Below are 23119 nucleotides of genomic sequence, written 5' to 3' on the forward strand. Positions count from 1 at the left end.
ATGACCTCAACATCATCTCCTACGCCGACAACACCCAGCTGATCCTCTCCCTCACCAAGGACCGCCGCACCGCCAAAACCAACCTCCACGAAGGAATGAAAGCCGTCGCAGAGTGGATGAAGAACAGCCGACTGAAGCTAAACTCGGACAAGATGGAAGTCCTCATCCTCGGCTCCACCCCCTCGGCGTGGGACGACTCCTGGTGGCCGACCGCACTGGGAACAGCTCCAACACCCACGACCACACACGCAACCTAGGGGTCATCCCCGACTCTACTCGCTCCATGCGTAAGCAGGTCAACGCCGTCTCGTCCTCCTGCTTCAACACCCTCCGCATGCTCCGCAGGATCTACAGGTGGATACCCACAGAAACTAGAAGAACGGTCACGCAGGCCCTCGTCAGCAGCAGGTTGGACTACGGAAACGCCCTCTCCGCAGGAGCCTCGACAAACTCCTGAAACGACCCTAGCAGATTCAAAACACCTCTGCTCGCCTGATCCTCGACATCCCTCGCCTCAGCCACATCGACCCCCCACCTGAGAGGCCTGCACTGGCTCCCCGTCAACAAGAAAATCACCTTCAAGCTCCTCACACACACACACAAGGCACTCCACAACACCGGATCAGCCTACCTCAATAGACGACTAAGCTTCTACATCCCCAATAGCGAGCTCCGTTGTGCCGACCACGCCCGCGCCACTGTCCCCAGCATCCGAAGGGCGTCCTCTGGCGGAAGATCGTTCTTCCACCTCACCGTCAAGACCTGTAACACCCTCCCCATCCTCCTACTGCAGACCCAGGACCTTCTATCCTTCAGAAGACTCCTCAAACCTTGCTATTCGAGCAGTAGCAGCCCCCCCCGTGCCTTGAGACCCTCATGGGTAAGTAGCGTGCTCTACAAATGTCCTGCTTGATTGATTGAAAATGTAGCAGGTTCTGTGGAGACTCACCATCGCAGCAACAGGATACAAGCTGCTGGCCTCTACGGCACCCCCTGGGGAAGGCAAGCAGGAGGTGAAAGAGGTCCAAGCTAAATCTTGTCAATAAAAATCGTTCATAAACAGATAAAAGCCCCAGGAGATACGGCTTAGCTAATGGGGTCGTCTTAAGCATTAAAAATTTACGAATGCTTGGTTCTTGCAGCTCCCGCTCTTCCCTTTCCAATTTTCTTAAACTGATAAAGGACTCCCTTATTATCCTCACATCCTTATTGGTTATTAAATCAGGATTAGTGAAAAGTTCAGCTCGTCCCAGTTTTTCAAAGCTACTCTTAATTTATCTAAACCAAGGTATATTAAATGCATGGTCCAGGGACATATAATCCTTTAAAATCAAATGACAAAGTGTTAGGCCCTCCTTTAACCACGTTTTTATCAAAAAAATCAGGAGTCTGAGTGCCGTGTCACTTAGATAAGCTACCCCAAATCAAACCATTTTGGAGTTGTGAAAACACAAAAACTCTCCTACTCTAAGGGAGATAGTGTTAAAAGCATGTATTACCTCTTCCGTTGAAGTACCCAATGAGGTACATAGTGCAAATTCTCTGGCACAAGATCCCTTTACTGAATTATCGGGAGAGATCGGTGTCCAATGTAACCTTCTCTTCCTGTTGGTCGGTATTATGAAACCCATTGGGTCAACTCTTAGTTGGGTGGTCAATAAAGGGCCTCCTAGTTTAACACAGAGGGGGTTAGGGTCACTGAAAGCACTATCCTCAATTATGAAACCTTGAAATAAGGATTGTAAGAGGAAAGGCACTAGAATAAAATCAATAAATGTGCCACTACATCTCCCTTTGAAAGAGGGGGACAGAGGCTATGTTCAACAGATCACCCAAAGACATGAGAGATATCAGGTTAAATTTGTGTAGGAGGCTGTTCAGAACATCCCCTTGAACAGAATGTTCGAAGTGAACACCCTCTGCCCTTTGACATCCCAGGTCGGCTAGACGTGTAATCCCAGGGTCCCCAAACGGGTGTATATTAAAATGAGGGCTCCCAGTTTTCCATTTTTACTGATTTTTACAGATAAATACAGACAGAAAACTATTTTTTTCCTGTCTGTATTTATTTTTAAATACAGAAATATATGGAAAATATGTCTTCTTTAGATTTTTTTTCTACTGTCAATCACGAGTGCCAGGTCAGTAGCAGTACAGATTGAGAGGTAGGGGAGATGAAAAAAGACAATACATTTCCTATTTAAGCTTTAATTAAGCTTAATTAAGCTCTACAGTTATTTATGCTATTCTGCAATATAAGTGTTTTCAGATAACGCTATTGCACTGTATACTGCTCAAATCTTATAGGACATTCAAATGCGAATGTACATTTATCAGTCAAATAAATGAGGAAAATGCCCATGGCAGGTCATTATTACAGAAAACACAAAATAGAGATGGATGAATACAGACAAAATTTGCAAAAAATAAATATGGATAAATACAGACGGAAATGTAGAAAAAATAAATACCATAAAACCGGGAGCCCTAATTAAAATACCCCATAACCATAAGGTTGTGCACCTCTGCTATGCAGTGTCGTCTTATAAAAGTTCCTAACAATGTAATATTACACCCATCGCTAGAGCATGATTTCCCATTATAAATGTTTAAAAAAACCATTCTGTGTGCCCCTCTACTTAGGCCCAGGGACTGTGAACATGAGCTAGCAAGAATTGAATCTGGCATTTCAGTGCTATTGAGATATATATTACAAGACCACCCTTTGGTCTCCCAGCCAAAGAGGGTAAATAAAGCAGGGACGAAAAAGGCCTTGTAGCCCTCCAGATGTAAGCTGTGGTCCAGTAACCATGTTTCTTGGAAACATATAGCACTAAACTATTTCACATAGGCCACCCACATAGGATCAAAAAACCTGTTCGCCAAACCGGCAACATTCCAGGATATTACATTTCCTAGCAGACCCGCCTTTGTCCTCCTTACTCAACACTACAGAGTCCTGCTGAGTAGTCAGCCTACCAGAGACCGCGGGCGCAGGACTAATGAGTCAATCACATGCTTCCAGCGTAACCAATGGGGTAAACCTATTAGACAGCTCCATGGGTGGGGGACCAATATTCTGCCACAGTGAAGGCATCTGCCTTGGAAAATCTAACCACGGAGGCGGGTGCTGATAGTCTGTTACTACAGATCCCACCTGCCAGGCTAGGCTATCAGGTGGAGCTACATCATTAGCAGATATGTTACTGCACCCCGGCAGGACAGGTTTATAAAAGTAACCAAGTGGTAAGGCCACAATGGTCGACTTTGATCCACGATTAACAGGGTTGACTCTGTAAACAGTATCCTTTCTGCTATATGCGGTTTGTTAAAATTATAAATAACACAATCCCCCGGGCCTGATTTGCATGAGCTACCTTTCCAACTTACTATATGTACCATATTGATATTTTTCTCCAACCTAGTTCCCAGTGAGGTATTAAGCGAAAACTAGTGTAAAACTTTGTTTTTGAACTGGCAAAAATCCTCCTTGGAACCTTGAGGGAGAGTTGGCACATTGCCCAATATCACTACATAAGGGGTGGATGCTGGTGGCAAGTGAATGGTCGGTAACTGCTGAGGAAGGAGATTCCGATCCCCCAGGGACTGGCTACGGCCTTCTAATTAGTTCTCTTTGGGGAACTGGATCTGGCTGGAACTGATTTGGCAAGCTGTCCCTGTTGTGGTTTCCCCCCAAAGTTGCTGTTACAGTAATGGAGCTTAGGCTGCCCCCTTGCGTGTCAGTTAAGTGGCTTGCAGATACTTTTCCCCTTGGTAGATGTGACTGTAATTGGAACTGTGTCTGTAACTGGCCCCTAATAGCTTAAGGCAGACTAATCATAATGGGTGCCTGCACACTGCGTTGACTTTGCTGATCCCCATTCCCTCCCAATGATGAAGATGAGACGCCACATTTCGGAGCTTCTAAACATTTTTCAATAGCAGGTAAGCGACTGATTATCGGGCCCAGCTTTGCGGACAACAAGTTCGTCATTAATACATGAAAGGAGTCCCGTGCGCTTGCCATGTTAGCATTGGGCATTAAATGAGAGGGTACTGGGTTTTTGGGCGGCAAGTTGGGTTTAGATCTCTTAACTTTACCCCCCATCACTTGAGATTTCCCTCCCGCTCTTGATGCTCCCCCCGGTCAAAGATGGACTTCCTGTCCAGATTGTTGATAGGGATCCAGATGCTTATCGTGGGCAGGTACTTTGCATACTCCATTCACCTGGTTTAATAATGCTTCGGTACCCGACTTATTGTTCATAATAACTGCTGGGGAGAGGGGCAGAAGCAAGGAGGGAACAGTTAAATGGCTGGGGGACCTAAGACTGTCCTTATCTACCAACAGGGGCCCATTAATGTTACACTGGTACAGGTGGTCATCTTCAACGTTGATCAGTGGCACAAGTGTATCAGAATGCAAAGGATGTAAGGCGGCAGCGGGTGACCTAGAGAGACGTCTGTTAACAAGATCAATTTCTTTATCGATCACAGCTGCCACCCGCTGCAAAAAAGAGGCCATAGTGGTCACAGTAGAGACACCTGTCGCAGGCTTTCCAGCTACTGCTGCTAGTGCTGTTTTGAGCCTAACCATACTCGTAGGTGGACAGTGAGGGGTGCTCAAATGAAAGTTCGGAAATTTTAAAATATTCACAGTGTAAACCACAATAACTTGGTACTAAAGTGCAACTCCACTAATCTACAGGAGCTCCGCAGGTAGTGCTGATACAGAGCGCTGATACCGAGGGCCTTGTCACACATAAACACTTCAAAGGCTAACCCCTACATAATCAACGAACCACAGAAATAGTACCAGTACAGAGTAAAAAAGATGACCGTAAACAGCTAGACTTCCTGATTTAAAGTATATAAGCCGAGGTTCTAAAACAATAATAAGACGTAAGTCCCCTAAACAGTGAAGATGAGTCACTCCAGCCTGGCAATATACCTGAATGTAGATTGATCCAATGGGAAAAATACAAAGGGACTGGACAGCCAGCCTCCTTCTTCTGCCGCCGACGGGCGCAGACAGGCCCGCCTTTGGCCCGGGCACACCTGTGCGCGTCCCACGCTGCAGGAGCCCTCCTGCTGTTTTAAGGAGCCTCCGGGCGCGTAGGATCAGTGTCGGTTTGGAGCGCTGGGGAGTCTGGGACGTGTAGTCCTGCCCTGCTCCCTCCGTGAGACACCGGCAAGTGGCAGCAAAGCGGTATTACGGGCATGTAATGGTCATTTCAACTGAAAATGTGTTGTTTGTAATGGCAGAGCACTGCCGCACCAAATATTCTCCATTCTATTCCACTTAACTCCAGGCCACTCAACTCCACTCTATGCCACTTAGCTCTAAGGCCACTCTACTCCCCTCTATGTCACTTAACTCTAGGCTACTCTATTCTACTCTAGGCTTCTCCACACCACTCTATGCCACCCCATTCTACGCCCCTCCACTCTACAGCCTTCCACTCTAAGACACACGATGAAACTCCATTCTATTCCACCTCACTCTATGCCCCTCCACGACTTGCTACTCGAATCTACGACATTCCACGACACTCCACTCTATCCTACTTCACTCTTTGACACCCTACGCTGGTCTATCCCACTCTACTCCATCCCATTCCAATCTACAAATCTCCATGCCATGCCACTCTACGACGACACTCGACACCCCTAAATGATATTCTACTTCACTCTATGCCCATCCACGGCGCTCTACCCCACTCTACGCAACTCTTTCTCCACCACTTTACTTCACTCTAAGCCACACTACTCCACTCTACTCTATGACGTTCTATGCCACTCCACTCTACGCCACTCCAACCACTCTACGACGCACTACTCCACTCTATTTCACTTACACTGCTCCATTCTATGCCCCTACACCATTCTACTCCACAACACTCTATTCCATTCCACTCCCTTCTCCTCCACTCCACTAACGTTTAGCCATGCTAAACAACAGCTAATAGCTCTTGCATATATGTGAATTATCAACTTCCACTTGCAGATGGGGGTACCCACTTAAACTGTCTTGCAAATATGAGGAAGGGAAGCTCACTGTCAGCTATCCTGAAGAACCCAGAAAGATATGGAGACTCCAGGACTTGCCAACGGCCATGAAAAAAGACAACGAGCCAAACCAGAGCAACTGACCACAACCATGGCAGAGGCCCCTAGTCCTCAAAGCTGAAGAAGAAGCATGAAGACGAAGATGCAAAAGAGAGAGAGGCACTCCTGTCAGTCTCTGAAGATTTAATTGCTGGCTACTACACCGCCACTCCAGTGGCTTCTATCCGACGACCTCCATGCACCCAATTTCATGATCATCTGCTGGCACCGCTCGATCCACCTGGATGCTTTTTGTATGCCCCTTAATCTATGTCTTGTATCTATAAAATCCTCCCCTTACATGAAGATAGTACAGAGATGGCCACCTTGGGATCTGGAGCCTGGGGGCCCTCGCCAGGGCCTTATAGGCCCGAAAGCTGCCCCTCTTAATCAAATGTCCTAATCAACTTGTTAACAAGGACTTACGTTAGGCTGTTGCTGTATTGTATGATTCTGTTTATATGCTGCTCACTGTTTACATGTTAGTTTGACACCATGCTAAGAAGTGCTTGGCGGGAAGGGTTTTGGAAAGCAAGGATTGGAAGGAAATCCCAACGAGAGTGGGATGAAGAGGACTTGGGGCTCCGGGAGCGGTCCTGCAACCTCCTCCTGTTAGATCAGGACTAAGACCTCCACGGAGTCTCGCTGGATGGTGTTGACTGCCGGGCCGCAAGGAGCTTCACAGACCGCTCTTGCAAGACCTTTGGAGCCATAGCCCGATAGTTCAAACATGCCTTTGAATTGTGGTCGCGCTCAAGACACCAGAGACAGATAAAGTGGGGGGTTGGTAGCCGACACCATGTGGTGGCTGGCTCCGCATGTTTTAAACCCAGTCTTCCTCGAAGACATCCTCGCACACGATGTTGGAAAAAATTATGAAGTCGACAAAAAGTCGAGAAAAAGCCTGTCAAAAAGTGACAGAGAGATAGCTCTTCCTGGATCGGTGCTTAACTGGCGCGGAAAGAAAAAACAGACGTCCGCGCGCCTATATAGGTGACCGCGGCGTCATAACCAACGCTACCAAGGCCGGCACGTTGAGTCGACTGGAGCCACCCGACGGAGCACGCAAGGGGTATTGCTCGAGCAAAAGTTTCTGGATTCAGCCTGACGCCTGGGAAATTCAAAGGTAAGGAATCTGCAGCTAGAAGTCTCTATCAGATGCACTATTACAGGAGGCCTATCATCTCAGACAAATTGCACCCAGTCTCAAATCATACTGGTTTCCTCGTTGTCAGAACCCTTTTCAGTAGGCCACAGGGCTACGAAGCCCAATCGTGGTGGCTGAGACGTTTAACTTGTGATGTCCCAAGGCCCGACCTATTATGGATCCTGAACAACAGGGCCAAGTACCTCTTCTGCACTTGACATTCAGTGGTAGCTATGGATGAGCAGTCAAAGGTTCCATTGGAGGTTAAGTGTAGCTAAAGAATAGTGAAAAAGACTCATAACTCGAAGTGCACACAGTACTGTCCAGTCAAATATTTGCTTTATTTGAAGAAAGAAGGATTTTATTTCTAACTCTACAGATGCAAAGGAATAACGACATTCATAAGCAAAAACACAATCCCCTTGAGGTCGGGGCTATAGTGTTTGTCAGGCAATTTCCTGTCCCACCCTCTTCCTTATAATGTGGTTGGGCTTATTTCCCATACACTGGTGGCTGCATCCAGGGAATGCTCACTAGTGGGCCGTACTGAAGAGATCCCTTTAGACTTTTAGGAATCAGTCAAAAGTGTATATTGTGCAGCAGCACCTTCAGCAGTTAGCACCATGGGGCCCATCAGGACCGATTCAAGTCTTACCTTTTCCTGCAGTACGGAAGCATTTAGCATGTCAGTGGGTGCCCTGCCCGAGGGCCCTTGGAAGCTCTGATCCTGTGTGGCAAAGTCAGGCTGCTTATGGTACACACAGCAGCACCTGGCAGGCGCTGCCTCTCTCCAGAGAAGCACTGCCGGCTTTCTCCATTGATCGAAGATGTTCCCAGTCAGCATGGACGTGGTAAGTCAGTCTTCCCCAACCGAAGGTTTGGGGGGCTGGTCTTCCAGAGCTCAACGTCTTTTCAGGAAAGGGGGTATTGTTCTCAACGACACCATCAACACATCAAGTACTACACCACATCACAAATACTTTTAGAGGGAAACAAAAATCTCTGTGACTGTCGGCAACCTGGCAAAATAAACCTGACCATGAGAGGGATGTACTACCGGAGAGTACACAACAGGTATTCTAAACCAACGGACGGGAATATGAGTTAGTGTTAGCTACTTAGATCAAGATCTGCATGTCATCAAACCATTCTCCAGCTATGGTATGCTTGAGCCACTCAATATCCAGACTGTAGGAACATGGAGCTTGAATTAAATAACTTTTAGGGACGCTTCCCTTAGAGCAACAATAGCGAATGTCATCGTTATACCTACTAAACAAACAATTATGCTGTGTATAGGCAGATTATTGGCGATTCTATGGAGGGGAGTTCCATAGCCAAAATGAACATTAGAGGGGACAAAGGGTATCCTTGCCTCAATCGCCTTGTAAGTCGAATGCTGTGTGACAGCTCCCCATTAATGTTTATTCAGAGTGCTGGATTTACATAATTGGTCATGAATAAGGAAGACATGACTGGGTCATCATCTTGCATGGACCATCACAAGGGGTAGAGTGTTGATTTAAATTGAATTTTTTAACATTAGGAGGAAAAGTCAAACAGCCCAGTGAGAGGAGCCTATCTTTATGTCAGTATACAAAACTATTAACTCAATAGCGTCTTCACTACCAATGGAATCCACAAATCTTTTTGTTCTGTATATGTTAAATCTTATTACTGAGAAACAATTCCACACAGAGTGGAGCCAGTGTATAATTTTACAAACTAGAGGAGAGTCATTTTCATGGATACCAGGCCTAATGTTGGGGATGTCTACCGTAGATAGTTGTGCTTCATTAGAGATTTTAGTATGCAAATCTTGGCAAACATCGGGGTGTAATACCAGACTTCTTGTGAGGGGTGAGCTTTCATGAGAATTGTTATTATTGCTGGTTCTCTTGGCAGAAATGATAGAGTTGTGGATGGTACGATTTAAAATTCCATATTCCACACTGTGCCCCCCATAAATGTTGTCTTTAATTACAGTAGTTCTAGCCCATATTCGGTCCTAGGACGAACTAGAAGACATACATGGTTGTGAGGAATCATTCAAGTTGTTTCCCCTGTTATTACTTTCAGTGAGCACACTTTGGTTAAGTAGAACGATTTCCCTTGTGAGATAGTGTCCCTGGTTATTTGTCAGGGTAGCATCAGCAAGAGATGTCCATTTGAGTGATGGAAGATGTGTCCTGCCATAATTAGACATTAGGTGTGAACCAGACGCCTCCTTTAATTTGACCACCAGGCAAGGCACTGTGTTCCCAGGCCTCTAAAAAATGGTAATCTACTTTCTAAAGATGTAGTTCTATTGAACAAAAGATTGATTTTTGCGGCACAGTCATAACCAAGAGAGATAACCGTCTGTGTTTCAACCTCCTTTGTTTCAGGCTGATTTTAAAGAGCGGAATGACAATTCATACAAGGAGGACTATCTCTGAACAAGGAAGTAGCAGCTTCGGATTGCTTACTAGGAGTTTAAGACACAAGCAGCTATGCAACCATTCACTACTGGTCGTACGTACTACCGGCATTTTGTATTAATACATTTTTGTGACTGCAGTTAAATGGTTGAGATTGCTTATGTCATCAACATAAGAATAAGACAGGAGAATCACCTTTGCTTCACTCCAGAAGTTTTGTTTATGTGCATAGCTACTGTTTTGAATGGAATGTCTGTTCGGAGAGACAGATTTCAGAACAGTCCATACGTCAATAGTTATGGAATGCCCTTTGACTGTTTGTCACATTCTCAATGTAACAATTAAAAAGGTAAAGGTTTGCCATGAATAGGTTAATTGCTTCAAATTCAGTCCCACATACATGTACAGGCTCTTGCAGCTGACAAATGCTTGTGGGAATGAGGGGTGAGGGAGGTAACATAGGTCTGGTACATTCTTGTTCCGATATCATTATTAGGCTTGGAACTGGTTAATAACTATAGTTATTGCCTTCTTACACCCCTTATGCTCGTCCAATTTATGAGCCGGGTCGATTAATCAAGTGAAGGCTCAGAACTAGCTTTATTAAATAGCTATGTGGTCAGTAAAGTTACGATAGTACATGCATTGGAATGCCGAGACTGGGACAGCCATCCTATTCCCCACACTAAAATCTGTAACTACTAGTACAGAAGCAAGAGTTTTTTCCATTCCGGTCAACCGAAATCTATCAGCTTAAAAGAAACCACTGATTATAACCATTACAACTGGCATAGAGATGGCAGAAGATACTCTAGATCACATTTTCTTTACTCTGACTTCTGAAATGTATTCTAGACCACACATCAGTTCCAATAAGAGACATAGTATCAGACCGCTCTGCTGCCTTTTGTCTACAGAAAAACCTCATACAATCAGATCCTTACCAGCTTGAACATGCTTCTCCTTGTCCTCCAGTTGTACATCTAGAGCCTGGTGAAGGTGGGCGCGCACTTGTTCGTTTCTATTTTGATCGTCTTCACTGAGAGCGATTTTTCCCACCTGTAATTGCTGTGCAGGGCTTCCAACAAAGGTTTCTTGGGTAAACAGGTTTCTTTTGTACCTGGCTTTGCCAATATACGTACTTTCACCAGGTGAATCATCTAATTCAACACTCTGAAACAATAAAAAATTGCATGAGTTAATTTGGGGGAAATGTTGCGCTTCAAATTGAACATGTTTCAGTAAAGTAGACAGGCTTCATTTCACAGTGATGCACAAACATGGTGATGATTCAAATATGTTTCAGCAAGTAAGTGATCCCTAAAGCACTGACTGAAGTAGGACCTTGTTTGAAATCACAAAAGGAAGCTTGTGTACTTTCCCTCAACCAAAGAGGCCACTGCTGTGTCTATCACTATGTGAACAAGGTCAGCCAAACCTAGAAATAAAACTGACATGAACTTGGAGGCATCTTTTTGATTACCACAACTCCTACTCTTACTTGGACAAGCCAATAATTTGATCTTGGATTTAAGAGAACCAATAAAAGATGTGGATGACAAACCTTTTCGATTACAAGGCCAGTTCACCCAGTTCTGTTTATGTTGCACCGTACTGTGAATCTCAAACGTTTAGAGATTTTCCGCTTAGGGCCTCACTTATCTCACCAAGTCCCTACTTGTTCCACCTACTGGATACTGAACCGCCTTTCCCTGATGATCTGCACACATTACTGAACGTTTGCAGCTAAAAGAAAACGCAGTTGTGTTTATGGGGCTTTTTAGAGTGTGTGGCGATCAGTTTGATCAAAACTTAGTACGGAAGGTTTCCTGTCTCATCCTTTAAAGTATGGAATGCAGGCAACACCTTCTAACATTACAAGTTGAATTTTAACTAGAGCGTAAAACACTCACCAGACACTATTTATTTTTCCAATTGTGTTCTAAAATTGATCAAGGAGTGGTCAGTACAGATAAAACCGGCCGTTTGGTTTATAATTCATATAGGTGTCTCTTTTCTCCTGCAATTATTTTCTTTATAAAGTTTTCTAAAGCACTGCTTAGGCTCAAACGTATTTTAAATAGCCAAAAGAGAGTAACCAAAGGGACAGAGTTATTAAACCAAAAACAACAGCAAAGCTCCCCTAGATATTGCTGAAATGAGAAAAAATATCATTCAATTCACAATAACAAATTATATTCTACTAATAATTCATAATTGTACAGTGATGTGTAATGGGATATAAGATTGTTTTTAAAACACTGATGACTGTCTTTATTAAACATTTAATAAAATATCATTTCTATGCATGTGATATCCTTGTGTTTTTTTTACATTCGGTTCAAGTTGGTATTTGAGAGAGTGGTATTTTGGATTGAATTTTTGTGTGATTTCAACAATACCTAGGGGAGCTTTGTTTTTGTTTTTCAAATATATCGTAATACACTTCAATAAAGTAACATAACATGGGAAAACAGAGCAATTAAAATACAATACATTTTTTAATGTATTCGAGGTAATTCGATATATAGCTCCGAAAAGCAGCATACAGCTTTACAGAGAGGCTTTTTCTGTAGGTGAAGGGTCTGAAACATGAGGTTCTGTACATATAACAGAATGGTTTGTTGGGTCCAGTTGAAACAGCATTATAAAAAGAAGGATTTCAGATGGTTTGAGGTGGCTAAACATACAATAGGGACAATACCAGATAATACACTGTCCTAAGAAATTCTGAATATTTACTCATTCAGTTCAGGTTTGTAGATGGGTCTGACTGTTATCAGAAAGGCACTGAGAATAAAGATGTGGCAACTTGCATTATCAAGTGGACCTATCATAGAGAAGCATACCAAGTGGCCTCTAGAGGAGCAGGACCTGGGAAGGACTTCAAGAGGCATTGATTTCTCCCCCCAAGTCTTTGCAAACGAGAAACAATTTGTTTTAAAGCAGCACCGGGATTGCTTCAAAAGGAAAAAAGAGTTCCACGTTTGGGAATGCAACTCCTTTGTAGTTAATCACAGGAGGTCGCAAATGTCCTAATGTATCTTCAATTAACAGGTCATTTTGCACCCCCTGTGTCTGGAACTTTTGCATCAAGTGACGGGCAGTATAGACTGACCACAGATTGCAACACTGCTTTATCACCATAACAACAGCGGGCAAAGTCATCTGTAAACCATTACCTGTGGGTTATAATAGCCAAGTGGTTCAAATTTTGCATCGATCTTGTAGAACGCCAGTTCCTGTTCCAGCTCATACTGTTTTTGGCACGCTCGTGTTAACTCCAGAGTCTTCTGCTTCAACTGCGACCATAACACATATAATAAGTTATAACCAGGAAGAATGTGCACGTTCTAATTAGTAAAGCTTTTCAAAACAGCTCTTATAAAAATGTAGAATGCTACAGCATATGAATGGCAAATACACTTCGAGATTTCTCAAACACCCTGTAATATAAAAAAAAAAAATACAGCGACACAATCACATCAAAAAATGATCACATGAGAGTTCATGAAAGCTACACGGTGAAGGTGGGACTAACACTAATTTTATATATGCTGACAATTGTCAACAGTTAACACACACTACGCTTAATTTGCATAAGCAATCCATGGTTATAAGAAAAAGAAAACTGATCTACAAATTGGAAACCGGTCTACAAAAAATACCAAAGACAAAATGTATCTTTTATGCAACATTAAGTGAAAAGATTAATTTGTATACACAAGCCGTATCTACTTTAAATCACTTAACTTGTTCAATGAGAAACATAAACACCATTTCTACCTCCTGACAGTTATCTGAAGTTAATGCCCTTCCTACCAACTTAAGAAGGCAATAACAATTGGACTACTAATCAATGAGACCAACGTTTTTTTGTTTCGGATGTCTTGTGGCCCAGGAATGGTTTCTCTCTAAAGTCCAGCTGGCTATTTGCATAAATCAGCCAGTGTGCTGCTCACTTAATCACAAATACATTTCAAAACAAACGAAGGCCCAAGTTTCACAACAAAATACTTCTTCATGACCAACCAGCTGCTTTAGATCAGGAACATGCCAGGTTTCTGCTGCAGTTTTCCAAAGGTCAATATTTGTGCCCAATGGCTCGTACCATGGTCTTTCCAGAACAACAATTTCTCCCTCTTGCCTACTTCCCGGACTAGACTGAGTTGTCTAAAGTTTGAATTTCACCAATTAATTACCAGTGGAACTTTATACATCTCTTAGGATATATATATATATATATATATATATATATATATATATATATATATACACACACACACAATCGTTCCTATGGCAAATGTTCAAGCATGCAATATATGTAAAAAGGGTAACAGAATAAATGAAGTCCCCAATACTTACATGGTAAATGAATTACATAATATGATTATAAATTGTATAAGCATTCTGGATACCGGTCAATGCAGAAGATTATAGTGCTTATACTGAAACGGTGTTCAATTCAAAAGTGCATGAAACTATCAAGATGCTCCATATATTCAAAACAGTGGGATAAGCAATGCTTCCGTACCCTCCTCTCCCCATTTCTGTTTCCTTGTCCTATTTACACAGACTTTCCTGTGCTGCTCTTCTCCCGACAGTTATGGTCTTGCTCTGTTCAGGTCCTCATTTGCGAGTCGGATGAAGACAGTTGTGTGTTTCACGCAGCTTCTACCCCAATGCGAGCAAGTGTTTCACCTCCTTCTCCTTCCCCTACCTTTTTTACAGACAACCATGAATTACTTGATTGCCCCATTACTCTACAGGCATGAACGTTGCGCTACTTCCACAGATACATCCTGAGAAACAATGTGCTAATTTCCTTGGTGAGTCCGCGGAATTATTTCACCTTCTGCACTTTGACTTTTTTATGGCACATTGCAGCCCTCTTCATCATCTGGCCCTTTAAATTGGGTGCTTCCCCAAACATGGACTACCTGTATTTTTTGCTTCTCCTGTAGATACATCTATGTTGTCATTTCAACTGGTGTGCTTTTTCAACTATTTTTCCTGCCACCCCGACATAATTCTTTAGTACAGTGTAATTAAATATTTAGTTACACCTTCACATTTCAGATTTGCTTTCTCTGATTTTATAAACACGAGCAATTAATTCGAGCATTTATGCATCTAGACTTCACCCAAATAAGTGGCTGGATTTTACTTTTAATTATTACATAATTTCAATACTTTTCTCTGATTTAAGGTTGCTTCTGTATCAATTGTCCCCGGCACTGTCCGGATTATATGAAACCGGGTAAATACCCATTTCGAGGTCAAACTTCAATGCTGGTACTTTAGGACTGTCACAACAAAATCTAACATTGCATCTATGTATATCATAAATAGTTAGATTAAAGGGCTTTTTTCACATCAGGTTTGCATATTTTATTGGTAACCGAGCACTGTCAAACTTACGGGAAAATGTAGCACCTTGTACGTATATTCAATTCCTTCTAAGCATGTCTGCTAAGCAGGTCTATGGGCCTCATTTAAATCTTGCCGGACGGGTTACTCCATCACAACGGTGACGGATATCCCGTCCGCCTAAATATAAATCCCATTATATTTTATAAATCCCATATTGCGGCGGATGGGATATCCGTCACCGTTGTGGCTGAGTAGCGTCCATCAAGATGTAAATCAGGCCCAGTATCTTTATACCTTCATGTATTTTTGGATTTAACACAATGCCAACCTATGCACTATATTGTTCTGCATTGCCTGGTGTCCAGTATGCTTGTTTTATTTACAATCACACCATGTAATTCATTTGCCATTTAAGTTTTGGGGTATTAGTTTTGCTCCTTTCTATATAAACACATATTGCTTGTTTGAACTCTTCCCAAAGAAACCATTGTTTAATTTGTATATAGCCATACCCAAGTAAGTCAACGAGTGTTAAATTATTTTAAACAAAAATGCCTTGTTAGAAGATACTCAGTGTACCAATAAAGGCCCCTCGTTTTACTTCATTTTCCTAGTGTAGCCATGTATATGGATGACAGATGATTTTCTTCCATTCAATACAAAATAATGGTGACACAAAGGCTGTGGATCAACTACACGTCTGCACAAGACTGGTGTCTTTTCATGGTCCCTCAAGCTAGATTTCACACTTATGGACCCAAATAACATCAATACGCCTTATGAAATGCCCATCATGTGATCTTTTCCAGCTCTGCATGCTGAATACCTGAAACAGTGCATGCAGCATGGCTCCATCAGGTAACACAAGGCAAGACTAATAAAGAGGGAAATGAGAAAGAAGAGAAAAAAATGGTAAAGAGGAGAAACACAACTCAAAGAAAGTTTAAGGTAATATCAAATGTTACCATGCAAGTTAAGTGTGTTGCTAGTGTAGAAAAAAAAGGGGAAAAAAGATTTAGACTAGAAGTAATCTCAAGAAGCAATACATGCAAGATTTCGGTAATACCAAAAATGTACAATAAACACATTTCTTTATTATCGTCTTCATGCAAAAAAATCTGTGTTTATCGGTGGAGCGATGCACCTCGACTGTACATGGACTACCTTGTGGGAGGAACAGAAACTCATCTGAAAGGATTCTCTGAAAACCATGATCACAGCTGAAAGAAGCAAGCAAAGGGCAATCACTGGAAGACAACAGCGGATTAAGATGGACAATAACATCTGCTGCTAGGGACTCAGTAGTGAGGACTACTCTAAGCTACTTTAAAAAAATTATCTTTGGCTGTCATGCTTCAAATCAGAGCAAGAGGGCAAATGCTCCTCATTTGACTATGAAACGTTAGTAGGCAGAGGAGTGCCCCAGATTAATTGAACGCTTAACAGATATGCCTTGTCTGGAATTCTACTTCTTCAAAGCAGGGTTTACAAAAGCCGACAAAAAAAGGTTATACAAAATAATGTAAGGTGATCGTTAGAACTCCTAAAATGCTCAGAAATCAAAACAGGCTTAATTAAAGATGCTTTGGCACTAAGATCACGGCTGATCGGCAGTCTCAATTACAGAGCCACATAGTCCCGGAAGGAGTGGGCTGAGGTGTTGTGCATGTCTATAACTATGCATTTGTATTTTATTTGTTGATATACCTTTTTATTGTCCCCGGGATCCAACCAATTGTCTGGTTCAAACATACGCGAGGTCGTGCCAATGTGACTGTATAGGCCTTTGTTTTAATGCTTTTGTTTTTCCCATCCTCCCGTGTAGTATTATATATTACAACTGCAAATCCAATGGTAAAGTTAAACGATTTTCAGTGCATGGCCACCATAATGTCTTATATTGTGTGTTGTGTGAGCTTCCTCTCCTCCTCCGAAACTGTTTATATGCGATAATATGTAATTTTAGATGCATCATCATCTTATTATTTAGAAAACGATCAAGTTTTTTTTTAAAAAGATGCTTTGGCAAAACAATGTTAGGGAGGCAGTCTTGAAAATTCCCAACTGTACATCTACGCCACTGCATTGGACAGACCACGGGTTCCAGTTTGCAAGCTGGACACTTCTCCAGATGCTGCCGCCTTTTGGTGATTTAAGAGAGTCTGCAGCTACAACACATACAGCTAAGCCATGGCTGCTAATGCGTGATAGGGGTCAATGGTGCCTGTTAGCCTGCTGGCTCTAATCAAATTGTGAAGAAAAGGTTACTCTTATAACGACTGCTTTGATTAACGGTTTATTCATGAAGTCCAGAGAGAGTCCCATCCATACAATAAAAAGACTTCTTTATCAAGAAGAAAACCAACAATATCACTAAACATCGGTACCATGAAAATTAGCAGCAACAATTTGCTTAAGCTTGTTGAGACGAACATGACAGACAGGATTGCAAACAAACAACGGCCTCCTCATACGTCGTCCAGCAATAAACCGTGGCCCATCAGGGATTGATTTTGTATTGTTTGCAACATGGAGCAATTATGAGCTCTAGTCGTGTGCAAGCTTTAGAAAAGAGGAAGGGGAAATGGTACCAAATCAAGCAGGACTGTGGTTCATATTGCTCAGGGATGTCAACCGTTGCCAGGTTGCAGTCATATCTATGCTAGTCATATTTGTGACTTGAGGCAAGTGCTTTATAAATTGAACCTATTTACATTAATGTATAAATAGGTTAAATTACGCGTCAAATTATCTTTTAGTTATTCTGAAATTTCAGCATGGCATTGGCATTTGTGGACCTACCCTGGGAACCACTGCAGTAAGAAGAACAGAGATTACAAATACCTCTTCGATTAATTATTTCTTTCAAGAAGTTGAAGTCGATTTCGTATTAAACCACCAGGTGGCATGAGTATGCGAAGCCTTTGAATACTGCGCAGAAATCAAGTTGCAAAACCAGTTTTACATGTCAATTATTTGCTCATTAAATCCATTTTTTATAAAGTGTATGCCTCAAGCCACCCAATTTGTTGATACGCATCATCATTGGTAGTCATATCCAGGTGAAAAACAGATCTGCAGACATAAATCCCGTAAAGGAAATTGTTAAAGCAAATAGGTTTGCTTTCTTATTATTACTCAAATGTATTCGCCCAACTTGATCTGCCTGTTACAGATACTGAATAAAGTTAACATTTTAAGAACAGGGGCCTGATGTACAAAGTTTCCATTTACAAAAAGTGTGCAATGGCTTTTTGCGAATGGAAAGGAACTTACCGCTATATGTATCAACAAACCATTTTGCATTTCCTAAATAGCGAATTTTAAGGAATCGCTATTTAGGAAATGCAAAACGGTATGTATGTACAAAATCGCTTTCCAATAGCGATTCCTTAGCATTCCTTAATTTGAGATTAGCAAATTGTCAATCGCAAATTACCCCTTCATTTCCATGGGCCAGGAGGCCCATAGGAATGAAAGTGCAATTTGCAATTAGCACTTTGCTGATCGCAAATTAGGGATGTTTCCAAGGGTGCAGGGGTGTCTCAAGAACACCCTGCTGCACCCCTGAAAAAGACATTTGGGGGCATATGGCGCACATACATGCCCTAAGGGCATGTATGGGCGTCATATGGCACCTTTGGTTTTTATCAAAAAAGATTTTTGATAAGAATTCGCAAATTACCACCAACTAGAAGTTGGTGGTAATTTGCTACTCCTTAATGGCATTTTTTGCATTTTATTTGTTTGATACATTGCATTTAAGGAATCGCAAAATTTGCAATTCCTTAAGTGCAATCGCAAAATAAGGATTAGGAAATTTTGCTAATCCTTATTTTGCATCAAACTTGTTTGATACATTCCATTTGTCTATTTAGCATTCGCAAAGGCCGAAATTCGCAGAATTTCGGCCTTTGCGAATGCTAAATAGCTTGATACATATAGCGGTTAGTGAACTGCCCTTTGTACTAATAAGTCGGTTTGCAAAACCCCGAATCGTAAAAGGACGCAATCCAACCTACGTACTCTCTATGATTCGATGCTATCAAAGTGATGGCGGCCTGCCGGGCCTATTTTAAATATAACACTTTTTTTTTAAATGCTCATTTTCCTTAAAGAAGAATGGCTGCATTAAGAAAAGAAAAGCTTCTTTTTGTTTGAGAGTTGACAGCGACCCCTTGTCCAACGAACGTTTTATGGCCGGATTTCGTTCACAAAACTTTGATGCAAACCACAACATACTGCTATTTGAAAGGGACGCCCTAAACAAGCCTCTTCCAAACAGCGAATCGTTATTTGTATTTTCAAACCTATTTCGCAATTCAGTAACCGGTTTCCGAATTTCAAAATGTGTTTAGTACATAGCAAAAAGTCATTTAGTGATAGTAGACCACGTGATTTTGCAAATCGCAGGCTTTGCACATCAGGGCCTAGATGATCTTTCGGGGTAAAATGTTACATTGTCATTTTTAATCATTGAGAGGTGCAGGTGATCTTATTTTAGTTAATAAGCAAGGGGGTCCAAAAGTATTTACTCTCATATGTGAACCCCGAGGATGCCCCATATGAAAAGCGATCGGGGGTTCCAGGGAACCCCCTCACATATTACCCAGCAGGAGGAAGGAGCCATAGAACCCAACCACCTGTGGATAGACTTCCTGTCCCCTCCTCAAAGTGCAGTCAATCCTTCTGCATTGCCAGACCGAAAATTGGTTTCAAACTGCTGGTCCACCTATCGGTGCTGTGCTGTCCAGAGGATGGGCGCCAGGTTTCCCTTCACTGGGGACAGCACAGAATGGACTAGACGCACTGATCCTGCTTGTGTTGCGCACTTCCTCCAATACAGTGCTTGGCATGCAAGGCAGATATAGTGCGCCAGTTAAGATAATACGGTCCCAGTTCGTCCCTTTTTAAAACCCCCACTCTCACTCAGCAGTCTACAGATGTTCTTGATAATGTACCTATTCTGCACACCGCTTCCCTTCTGGCCAGAAATATCCCAAGATATGCAGAGCACAAATCACTCGTAGCTCACCGAGCTCAACTTCTACATATCGGGTCACTGCTGCAATTTCCACCGACATGTTTAATAGCATTTATGAAAATCTATCAATGTGAGACCTCTACTTTTCGATTTGTTTTCTTGTCCATTTACAAACGCATATGGCGGAAACCCTTGGACATCGGCCTGTAAGGATTACTGAGTCCTTGGCGCTCCCTGTTGATGCACAGCACTATCCATTTGTTCAGCCAGGGCTTGTTTGCCCTCAGTAGTTAACCTTCAGGGCATAGACTCAGTGGTCAAAGGGCAGCCAAAAATAACGGAGGGAGTTGCAACACCTTGTTTGAAAAAGGGGGGTTGCCGCGAGATGACAGCGGTGAGCCATTTTTGTCTACCTTACGATGATAGTCAAAAGCAGCACAAATTAAAAATCCTAAGAGAAGAGTTCATGATCAAGGCAACAGGGATGAAAAATATCTAAACATCACGATTCCACTCTGAATAACTGAATACGGACGACCTGAATTAAACAGTAAAGAAACTTGTGATACTGTGCATGCTGTGAGATGTTGGCCTGGCATATGATGTCCATTATTCTAGTGGGCACCGTGCACCAGTCCAAGTGACCCTTATTGATGGTAGGTTTAAGACAACCTTTATAGAAAGCTATCCTAGTGGTAGCTATGGAGAGCAGCCTTCAGGCTAAGTCTTGAAGGAATGTAAAGCAGCTTGTTTTACCAGTCTGTAATCTCTTAAATGATCAAATGAAAGTACACCACACAAGGTATATATCAAATATATATGTATTTATTCTAAACAGAACCCCTCTAGTCTCTTTATGAGGCAAAAGTACAATACAAGGACTTAAATAGCACACAGTAAACTAGTACAGTATACGTTTTGCCCTAGGGGCCTCACAAACCATATACTTAAAAAGTGGTATAAGAACCACGTGAGGGATAGAAGTGAGGCCTAGGGCCTGAAGAACCGCTGGGGCAACCAGGAATCACCCAAGGTAGGGACGCAGGAGACCCACGGGGACGCGTGCAGTATCTAAACACAGCCGCAAATCACCATTGACTTCTATGGAGGAAATACAAGTTACAATTTTAAAGATTAAGGACACTTGGGAGTTAACTACGATGGAACCCTTTTAGACTTAGACACTTCGAGAGTCAAGACCCACGGGAGCACCTGAGTACTCGTGTTACCTCACCCAGGGAAGCCGGGTGCTTAGGCGTCTTTTGGTGTCGGGTTTCGTTGTCGATTCCAATGGAGAGCTGCGTAGAAGTGCTGCAGGAGACCAGAAGAAAAGTGTCCGGGTGGATCGGAGATCTGAAGAACCTGAAAGCAGAGGGGACAGAGTCTGGGTCACTAGCCAGTGACCAGGATGGCGACAGGAAGATGCCAGCCGATGTCGGGTGCTTTAAGATGAAGTAGGTGAAGCTTGACTCTTCAGCCACGAGGACCAGGAGGCGTCGACGAGGACCAGGAGCTGGATTCGAGCTGTGCCACGAAGGATGTCGAGTGCTGCAGCGTCGGAATCCAGATTGGACCCAACAAGCCTTGGCAACAGCAACCCACGCAAGATGACAAGATTGGCTTTGGAGCAGACCAGCTAGGTCTGAGGGACTCACCCGTTGGAGGGGAGTCAGAGGACGTCTGGAGCAACCAGGAAAGCTCAAGAAACAAAGGATTGTCCTCCGTTGGGACCCACTAGCCAACGAACTAGGGATTGTGATGGAGCCTCGAGCTGCGGTGAAGAAAACGGGTTCACGGAACACTCGTGGAGAGTAGGCTTCTCAACTTTGGTGCAAAAGGTGCTCGGGCCAGGGGCTTCAAATATCCCAATGCACAACTTCGGGAAGTTGGTGCCGTTGCAAAACTGCAGGATGTCCAGGAGTTACGGTCCCACGTCTCTCGTGATAACTACAGGTCTCAGCTCTGCTGGGGACTCGTGTCAGCCTCCGAGATGTCTGGAAGTCCGTGCCCTGTGTCGCAGATTGTTCAGTATGCGGCGGGAGCCTCGAAAATGCAGACCGGCAAGATGCTTCTTTGGTGCCTGTTTGAACAGGGAGGTCACTCCTTGACCCCAAGGGAGATTTCTTCTGTCTTCCAGTCGATATGGAATGTCGAAGGTCCAAGATTTCTTCTTCAGAGTTTCGCCTTGGGTAATCTAAAGTCCTAGGGACTGGGTTCCTATACTTATACTAAGTTTAGGGGATGGACTAACTCTATGGCCCCACCTATGGGAGGACCTGGGGAGGGGGTGGTTACACCCCTTCCCCTTTGTCCAATTTTGCGCCAGAGCTGAGTGCCCCAGCAACCGGTTTGATCTGGGAAATGCATGGAGCACCTTGTGTGCCCCAGGCAGTGTCTGAAAAGCATTCACTGAATGCAGCCCACCCTGCCCCAATACACGAAAGCCTGTCTGGGGAGGTGCTGGTACCTCCCTGGACAGGAAACCTATTGTCCAGGCCTCCCTGCCGGAGTTTCGTCCAGCAGCAGGAGGTCAGACTCATGTCTGTGGCAGCAGCATCCATTTTGTGATGCTTAGGCTCTTTAAAACATTTACCGGGTGTACCAGTGTGTACATGTCTACTCCCTCTGGAAGGGTGGAATTCTAGACCCACCGCCAGAACTGGTGGGGTGTAGGATTCCAAAGTGTTTGACACCAAACACGAAATGTTTTGATGCAGCCAAACCAAAGTTAGCATTTACTGCGTGGTTATAATGCACTTAAGAGTATATGGTATGGCTGTATCATAGAACAGCTATAAGGAAGGATTTCCGAAAGCTGCAGAGGGGCTCAGCTCATGCTAGGGCGCCCTCTCACACAAAACCAAGCACTCTGCCTTCAGGATTGTCAAGGCCTGCCATAGGGGGGAATATATATCTATATATCTATATATCTATATATATATATATATATATATATATATATATATATATATCTATAAGCTCCAAAATCCCAGGAACATTGATCCAAAAGGAAGGTAGCACACTCCGGGGAGGTTTCACAAAGATTTAATAGGGAAACCAACAGCAACGACGCGTTTCGCCTTGGGG

General features: G+C 43.2%; 1 protein-coding gene across 1 annotated transcript in view; it reads right to left on the reverse strand.

The window, feature by feature from the left end:
- The window catches only part of CNTRL (centriolin), a 1008983-nt gene that overhangs the window by 847063 nt on the left and 138801 nt on the right, over positions 1–23119 (reverse strand). Inside the window, exons 8-9 of the mRNA XM_078641873.1 lie at positions 12858–12977; positions 10620–10848 (exon numbers count right to left, since the gene is read on the reverse strand). Coding sequence (XP_078497999.1) covers positions 10620–10848; positions 12858–12977 — 349 coding nt within the window. The remainder of the gene's footprint in view (positions 1–10619; positions 10849–12857; positions 12978–23119) is intronic.

This window comes from Lissotriton helveticus, chromosome 5_1 (assembly GCF_964261635.1).
Source record: "Lissotriton helveticus chromosome 5_1, aLisHel1.1, whole genome shotgun sequence".
NCBI classification, from domain to species: Eukaryota; Metazoa; Chordata; class Amphibia; order Caudata; family Salamandridae; genus Lissotriton; species Lissotriton helveticus.